Below are 9,046 nucleotides of genomic sequence, written 5' to 3'. Positions count from 1 at the left end.
ACTTTCCCGCCATAAATCCTGTGGCTGAGTTCCAAAGTTCAGTGTGAACATGTTCTCAGATCACAGACAATAAAGTTTCGTACAAACGTACAAACTGAAACCTGACGAGTATCAGAAGAACTGGAGGATTCAACAACACAAACAGAGAGAGGCAGAGAGAGAAGGAGAGAGAGAGAGAGAGAGAGAGACAGAGAGAGAGACAGAGACAGAGAGAGAGAGAGACAGAGAGAGACAGAGAGAGAGACAGAGACAGAGAGAGAGAGAGAGAGAGAGAGAGAGAAGGAGAGAGAGAGACAGAGAGAGAGACAGAGACAGAGAGAGAGAGAGACAGAGAGAGAGAGAGACAGAGAGAGACAGAGAGAGAGACAGAGACAGAGAGAGAGAGAGACAGAGAGAGACAGAGAGAGAGACAGAGAGAGACAGAGAGAGAGAGAGAGAGAGAGAGAGAAGGAGAGAGAGAGACAGAGAGTGAGACAGAGAGAGAGAGAGACAGAGAAGGAGAGAGACAGACAGAGAGAGAGAGAGAGACAGAGACAAAAGAGAGAGACACAGAGAGAAGAAGAAAAAGTGAAGAGAAAAATGTTTAAAAACTCACCGAACTCGTCGTCTGCTTTTCTCTCTTCGCTGTCTGAACTCATGGAGGCGGAGCTACATCTGGGCGTGTGTGTGTGTGTGTGTGTGTGTGTGTGTGTGTGTGTGTGTGTGTGTCTCACACATTTAACCCTTTGAACCCCGCTGAATCATTAACTTTCAGCAGAGTATATACTGTATATATGGTGTGTATAAATACACATATTTTATTTCTGTCTTTTTATTGACGTGGACATTTTTTGTGTTCAATCTGACTCAGCACAAAAGATAATGATGCCTCAAAATCAATGTTATTGCTAATCACATAGCATTTATATATGTATATGGAAAATAATGAATTATAACAATATAATAATAAATACAATAGTGATTTTATGTAAACAAACTGGTATTTAAAGGGTTAAAATCCTGAAATGATGAATATTTGGTCATTATGATCAGGACTGATGTTGAACAAAAACATTACTTCAGTCAAAGTGGAAATAATATAATATATGTTTTTATCACAGTTTATTGATGAGTACTGAGAGTGAGATTTTTAAAAGACAATACAAAGAACATAAAATAGATGTCACGTACCAAGAACCCAATTTTATAATTAAAATCGTCATTAATTGTGGGCACCATCCTCTGAAGAGAAAATAATTTACTGAATTATTTTATTGGTTAATATGATCAGTCTGATCAGAAGCTGTAACTTCTTGATTCAATAGATCTCCAGTCTCTGAAAGGACACAACACGACAACAACAGAGTTCAGATACAGATGTTTATTGACTATATCACTAACTACAGGTTAAATTTAATGTCCGACAATCAGCAGGATGAAAATAACGACTTGGCAACGGTGGGAGAGAATATGTTGCAGCTATTTACTATACGACTGTACAGCTGATGGTACTTGGTCAACGAATGAGATTTAGTTATTAGATAATATTATATTTCAAAATCACAAAACAGCGACTGACTTGCACAGAGTTGAATATTTTTCTCAGATATGTGTCTGTGAAGAGTTGACTGCTAGTTACTAGTTTGTAATTTCTGATTGTGTAATCTACAGAGGGGAAACTGTAGTTTATGTGTGTGTGTGCAGAGAGAGTTTAGTGATAATCACAATCCTTTTAAAGTTACTTTTCCTGTAAGTAAATATCAATGTAGCGGCTATAATTCTATGAGCCGCTGAGAGTATGAGGTTGGGTCCTCAGGTTCATAGTTCTGTGACGCGCCAGGAAGGTATGAAGCAAGATACGCTGAGATCCAAAATACTTTTGTTGCATTTATTGCGTAAAAGGAGTACAGAGCTATCACAGCGTAGCGAGGATGTATGAAAAAATGATAATAACAGATTAAACAGATACAAAAGTGAGATTAATGGATAAATGGGTAGAGTTCAGCGTTTGTGATCAACAAAAATTATGGCTACTACCCAACCGTGACTCTCTCATTCATCTGAGCACCTGGTAAGTGCACACCTTTATACACACACCTACTCCCACCTGAACCACTCCCTCTGCCTCACACACACTGTGCTCCTCCTCGTCTACCTATGTCTCCTATAATCAACATGTTTAACCAAACATATATTTCACAATGTCTAGCAATCTTCTATCTCTGTGTGTTACTGGACATGAGGATGTCATTGTTGTGTGGTCGATGGTGCAGGAATACTGCGTCTCCAGATACTCTCTGTCGAACGTCTGTCGAGCAGATGATTTACCCAGACAGGCCGTGAGATGGAGGACGGCTGTGAACCTGGACAAAACAAGCACCAGAGACAGGGCCAAGGAGACGACGGAGAATGGGACACGTTTTGGAGAATCAGAGCTCCACTTCTCTGGGAGGATGTACGGGATGATGATGCGGTTTCTCCCTGGTTGGCCATGATTATTTATGAGAAACTCAAATCTCTTCCATGCACCATCCCCTGTTTGTCCTACAGGACTAAGCATGATGTTGGGGACCTTTTGATTTCTGTCAACAGCTTTCTTCATTGAGTTCCAGTTGTCTGGCAGGTTGGTGGGACGATGTTTCTCATTAGGGATTTGACAGCCGTTGTTTTTGCTACAGAGAAAATCTCTGTGCTGAGGTTTCATGAGTCCTGTAGCAACATCGTACGCTGCATCAGCAGTGAGATAACAGTTCCAGGGAGAATACAGGACCACGTCTGTGATGGAGGGCAGAGGCAGCAGACAGCTGGCTGGGATCATGGAGCCTGTGATTGATCCATGAGCCAAAAAGGTGATGTCAACAATGTTGCTGTGGTTCTTCTTTTCTTCCTCATCAAGCTTTTCTTCCACTAAATGAAACATGTCGACGAGACTGAAGAAAGCCTCCGACTCTGAATTCTCTCTCAGCCATTGTCGAACGGTTTCATCCTGACATTTTTCCATTGCAAACTCTATCAATTCTTTCCTTTGATCCGAGCTCCTCTTGGTGTTTTCAATGCAGAGTTTCACCCTGGCTAATCTCCTTAACGTATTCCTGGAAGAGAAATTTCAAAAAACGAATTAGACGCATCATTTCAACCATTTAAACAGTCTGATCTAAATATTCACTTTCTAACGATGAGGTGTTCCAGTGTTACTCTCCTGTACAGATTCGAGTCTTTACCTCAGAACATGGACAGAAAACCTCAGATACACCTCAAATAAACCTTTGATGGCATCTTTTAATTTCTAGCATTACACTGTAAATAATGTTGATGTTCAGACTCACTGGAACTCATCAAGGCTTTTTTTAAACTCTTCAGAGGCCTTCTGTATGGCTTCAGCGTTCTCTCTCAGACTCTGACTGGCTTCTGTCTCACAGTTGTCCAGGTTTTTACAGTTGATGACCAGCTCAGGAATCGAAATCGCAAGTCCAACTGCTCCTCCTGCAATCTGAAACATGTTTACAACAACCACTGACAAAAGGAAATACTGGATAACAGGAATCTTAGCACAATGTCTCCACAGTGGGAATGCTCATTTTGAATTTTTTCTGACATATAGCCAAGGTCTTTTAATCAACCATGAACTGTCAACCAACAAGATTAAAATGTACTATTTAAAATAGACAAGAGTCTGCAAACAGTTAAAGATGCACATGCACACCCTCCCAATGTGATTAATAAGTAAATAAATGTGTCTAAACACAGAGCAAGACAGATGAACAAACACAAACACATGCACACACACATGCACACACACACGCACACACACGCACACACACCAAGCACGCACACACACACAGAGGAAAGAATCCAGACTCCCTGGATAAAGCACTTGTTGGGGGGTCTGGCTCATGGAATGAGACTACAATAAACAATAAATCATTGTGTACATACAAGTGTAGTGGTTGAGCAGACAGTACATTTACTGTGTATCAGTTTTACCAAAGAGAAAGCCCAGCTAAACGGCTGCTCATAAATAAACTAATATTCAAATGTTGTGTGATTTGTTTTGTCTTGTTCTCTATCCATGACTCTACATATGTTTTTTAATTATTTAGGCAGAAAACAGTGTTCCCCTGTGTCAGGGCTAGAATATGATCCCAATGTTGATTTGAATGGTTGATACTTACACGTCCAACTGCCTTCGCTGCTACTTTTGGTGCCATGGAAGCAGCTGCTTTAGAAGCACCTTTAGCTGCTGTAGAAGTGGCGCCTTTGGAGACTCCCTTTGAAATCACTTTTTTTCCTGTTTTTTTAGCAGTTTCTATGAAAATCTCCTCTGCGATTTCTTCTATGAGAAGTTTTCCAAGCAGGGCAAGACCCTGTGCTGCCCTGCTGAGAATAATCAAAGCTACGTTTGTCTCAAAGTTCTTTGTTTTGATCCAATGAGATACCATTTTGTGCAAACTGATCTTATCATTCACTTCCAGTCCATTGCATTTTGCTATTGCCCTTAGAATCTTCTCCACGACATAATTTTCTGGAGTAATATCTCCGTAGGCCCGAGCCTGTTGTTCTCTCTTCTTCCCTTCTTCTGCCAATGTCTTCATGAGTTTCTGGATTCCCTCTTCCAGATTCTGGATCGTCTCTGCAATTTCTTCAGCCTCTTTCATGGTGAAGCCTGATACCACAACATCTACAATATCAGCACCCACATTAGTAACCAAACCAGCCCCTGTTGCTACTGCTCCTACAACTAGAAGAGGTGCTGCTAACCCTGCGGTAAAGAAGGTTAATGCACCTGCTGCTGTCAGTGCTGCTGCACCACCTACAGACACTGAGCTCCCAACAACCTTACTGACGTTAACATTCTTCCTAGTTTCCTCAAGCTCAGTGGCCAGTTTCTTCAACTTCTGTGCACCTTTCTTCTGTAGCTCCACCCAGGAGAAGATTTTAGTTATGAGCTTGTCGGCAACGTCCATGTTGAGATCACACTGAGAGGTCGGCAGGTCTACTAGACAGAACAAAGTTGTTAATAAGCAACTTAAAGATTTTTTGGAAAATAAAAACCTTCTCTGTTCTCACCTTTGTCTGTTGATTTGTCAGCAGGATTACACAAAAGGGCCTGAACTGATTTGGGATGGTGAATGGGCCAGAGAAGAACTCAGTGAATTTGATTTTTTTACTACCTTTGTGAGACTTTTTAGCTTTTCTAAAACCCAAGTATCAAACCAATATTACATGAATTGCATACTACATTATTGCACTGAGCAAGCACAGCAGTAGTGACAACATCATGGCTGGAGGTTGTAGGAACAGGTTTAGGAGGGGAGTGGGAGGTGAGGGGGTTTTACTTTGTGTGGTGCATTAATTGTTTTAAAGTTTGGACAGTTTATACAACTGAAATGACATTTTTCTTATTAAAGAGAAAAGTAAATTACTGAAAAAAGTACCGCTGGATACCAGTATCTGGAATTCGGTACCGGTACCCTACAGTACCTTATTTTGGTACCAATTGGTTCAAATGTGAATGAAATGATCATTTGTGATATTCTGAATCCATAATTTTGAAGAGTAAATGCAATATAGAAAAATACATCATATTTGCAAGTAAAAAAGACCATGAATCAAAGTTTTTTTCATCTCACCTGCTTTAGAGTGTCACTTGGAGTTGTGTTGAGAAATTACAAAAGTCTGATGAAACGTTCAGGTTCGTCGTTCGTTGCTGTGCGAGAGCATGAGGCAACAATTCCACTTTGTACCAACTGTTTCATACTCGGGCGTATTTAAGGCTCCCAAAAGTGAAAGAGAAACTGTTTAACACAGTTAATGTTTCATTATGAAAATCCCCAACAATGTGAAGATAAAGAAACCACATGACTCAAACAGATAAGATCTTACTGTCAATTGTATTTATGTTCTTATATTAATATCAAAGTTGATACGGGTGACATTTGACCTGTGTAGTCCAGCAGAGCAGCTTGAGCAGAGCAGCTGGAGGTTTGCAACATGCAGGCTTGGATTCATCTGCTCTTCAGGCTTCAAGAGAAGTGAAGGTGAACCAGGGCAATATTTGTATGGCAGACGTAAATTCAAAGTCTGACACTGACGAAAGCTTCCATACTTTCACGTAACCAAACTAACTGCCAGCCATATAAAGCAATATAAGCATGTAATAGAAAGCATTACACCCCCAAATAGTGTGAAAGAGTTTAGCTTTAGGTGGTGAGTGCTACAAACCTGCACCAACCTGAACTCAACTCAACTGCTGCCTGAAGGAGAAACTCAGGCAGCAAATGACTACTACACATTTTAAAATATAATAAATACATGACAATAAGCTAGAAGGATAAGCGTCGCTAGGAGACGACGAGACAACTTTGCACCGCGGCAGCAAGTGCAATATCAGAATATATTATAAACAAAAGACCTGCAAAAGACAAGTTCCCCTGTGAGTGTTATACTGTTAGATATAATATTAAATTATATTACTAAATCTTTATTATTCATATGTTTATGTGTCGGCAACATTTTACTGTTGCAGCTGGTTTTAACTAGTGAAACAAACATCTTGTGTCTTATCTAAATTACATTTTATCTTTATTTATGTTTGTTCTTCAGCTCATGATGAAAATCTCCAGACCTTTTGGACTGTCAGAAAGTAGTTTTGGATTGCTGTAAACCACATGCTTAACTGAACTAGTCTAATGATCAAACACCTGTGCGGGGTGTGAACTCTGTGAAGACTGAATTTCAAAATGTTGCTGTTCCAGTTTCACTCATTTATTTTACTAAGTTTGGTTCTTACCATTTTCATTAATGCTACAAAAACAAACTTTCTGTTGCTTCAAACTGTCTGTATTCTCATATATATCTATAGATCTATATAGATCTATAGATATATTGTACAATACAGATATTTTCATTAACATATGTTTACGTTTTTGTTGTCAGACAGAAATAGTCACAGAATGGCTTCTGGATCTTTTCTAGGGATGTACAGTTGCCTGACAACAAAAACAGAAACCTAAATGATGACTGCATGATATTTTCTGTCTTTTGTAAAGTAAAGAAATGAAAACAAATCGAACAGATCTGTTTTATCTAAATTACTATTATTTTTAGCCTTATACTTGTTAATGGAAAACATGCAGCAGGGTTTGTATCCAGTCCAGTGAGCGACCACCTCTCTGGCCATGGCTGCAGGTAAACCACCTGTAAACAAACCATATCACCAAAGTCCATTTACAGTTCTCCAGAATTAGGCAACCATAGCTGGTAATCTGCTAATTGTGGCATGTGTGATTCTTGGTATGTTTATTTTTTCACATTCGTTGTCAGTATTCCCGTAGAGACTTTTTGCACATCACATCACCATCAGCTGAAGCTGACAAACCCAAGTCACTGGCAGTGTCCCACTATGCAAATCAACAAAACAGAGGAAGTACTCGGAAAACAATCACCTTAAAATGGTCAAATCAGTGACGTAGTGTCTATGTGCAAAACCACATTTTAAAGTCAATGGATAAATTACTAAATCTACTGCTCATATTCTTGTTTGAACACAGGCTTCTGTTGACAGCGGCTTTATGTTCACAAAAACCAGTACATTCATTTTATCATGAATCTGGTATTTATTTAGTTGCTTTTTGCTGTGGGTTATAGCACTCTATCCAACTACAGATGTTTGGGGCAACTTGTTTTTGTCACATTTAGGGGTAAGGCTGGACCCTAAATGAGAATTGTTGTCATTACTGTAAGTTAAATCAGTGGACATGCTTGATGCTTCTGGAAAAGAATCCCTCAAAAGTTTTAAAATAAGATAAAACATAATCAATCCCCAAAAATTAAAATTAAAATAAAATAAAAATGTATCTGAATTGATGCAGTTGTTTTCATTATATTAATGTTACACAAATGTATTCATCCTGTAATGAGACAAATGGTGAGGGAATAGGTTTTGTGTATTTTAGTTAACAACTTTATCGTGTCCACACTGCAGTGGGTTTTTGTGGTGTATTCACATGACATGTCAAATTGGCACATGTGAAATGGAAGCCAGTCCTTTCAGCGTCCAGCATGTAGTGCAAGCTTTTCCACCTCAGCTCCCCTAAAAAGCATGAACTGGACACGAGACGGTCACAGAGCCAATATTTCTAATTGAGGAAGACAAAGGGATATTTGTTATGGCAACTGGCAGAGAGTCCATGCATCTTGACAGACGAAAGCATTTCAAGGTCCAACAACCAGCTCCTCTGCTACAGACTAGTTCTAAGATGTTTGAAAAGAACCTGATCTCCAGTTCAAATAAAGAAGAACGCAGTCACTTAAATCTCAAAGCCACACAAGACAGAACTTCGTGTGTCTGTCCAGTCTTTTCTGAGGACCATGGTTACTCAGGCCGTCAAGTCTACTTATCAGTTTATGTGGCAAAACTTGGAGCATTTTTGGAGGAGAAGTGTTACATCGGACACTGACGGTGGAAAATGATGCATGTTGTTGCAAAGACACCAAGAAGACAATGTGTGTCCACATTTATGTCTCAAGGTGCTGGACCTTCCATTAGAAACAACACCTCCTGGGTGAGAATGAGAGATGGGAGATGGCAGGTGACATAAAATCAACATTTTATTCATTTTAGTCATTAACAAAGTCAGGACAGCAGCTCAAAGAAGAAACGCATCTCATTGGTTTAAAGCAGTCATAAGTCATCTTACTGATTTCATGCTTTCTATGTAATCTTTAACTTATTTTAATTATTTATTTTATTGATTATTTTGACATTATTATTTTATTATTATTCAATCTGATTTTATATTAATGCTTCACAGTATTTTAACATGACAGCTTATGTTCCTTTTGTCTTTTTCATGTGCTGCAATCTCTTTGTTGTGAAGCACTTTGCATTTCTTATATGAAAGGTGCTTTACAAATCAAATATATTACAAACAATGGATCCACAGTACAAACTTTAAGCAACTGAAAAGATGATTGTTTGTGACAGAGAGATGGAAAAGTGTACGAATCAGACCAACAAGTCAACACCTGAGTTTGGCTGGTTCATTCGTGCACGAAAGACAGATCT

General features: G+C 39.2%; 1 protein-coding gene across 2 annotated transcripts; it reads right to left on the bottom strand.

Annotated features, from left to right (window-relative positions):
* Positions 1-1,078: 1,078 nt before the first annotated feature.
* Positions 1,079-6,750, bottom strand: LOC130184621 (uncharacterized). 2 transcript variants are annotated; one of them, XM_056400598.1, is made up of 4 exons: positions 5,610-6,750; positions 4,152-4,975; positions 3,306-3,469; positions 1,079-3,071 (listed from the first exon to the last, which is right to left on the bottom strand). In XM_056400598.1, exons 2-4 carry the CDS (start codon positions 4,941-4,943, stop codon positions 2,159-2,161), a joined length of 1,869 nt encoding a protein of 622 aa, XP_056256573.1. In that variant the 5' UTR covers positions 4,944-4,975; positions 5,610-6,750; the 3' UTR covers positions 1,079-2,158. The 2 variants fall into 2 exon arrangements, with proteins under 2 accessions (XP_056256573.1, XP_056256572.1); XM_056400597.1 differs by having other exon boundaries at positions 4,152-4,972.
* Positions 6,751-9,046: the final 2,296 nt, after the last annotated feature.

The sequence above is a fragment of the Seriola aureovittata genome, chromosome 17, assembly GCF_021018895.1.
Source record: "Seriola aureovittata isolate HTS-2021-v1 ecotype China chromosome 17, ASM2101889v1, whole genome shotgun sequence".
Classification (NCBI taxonomy): Eukaryota; Metazoa; Chordata; class Actinopteri; order Carangiformes; family Carangidae; genus Seriola; species Seriola aureovittata.
The sequence above is the reverse complement of the archived record's forward strand: the minus strand, read 5'-3'. Positions and strand labels throughout refer to the sequence as shown.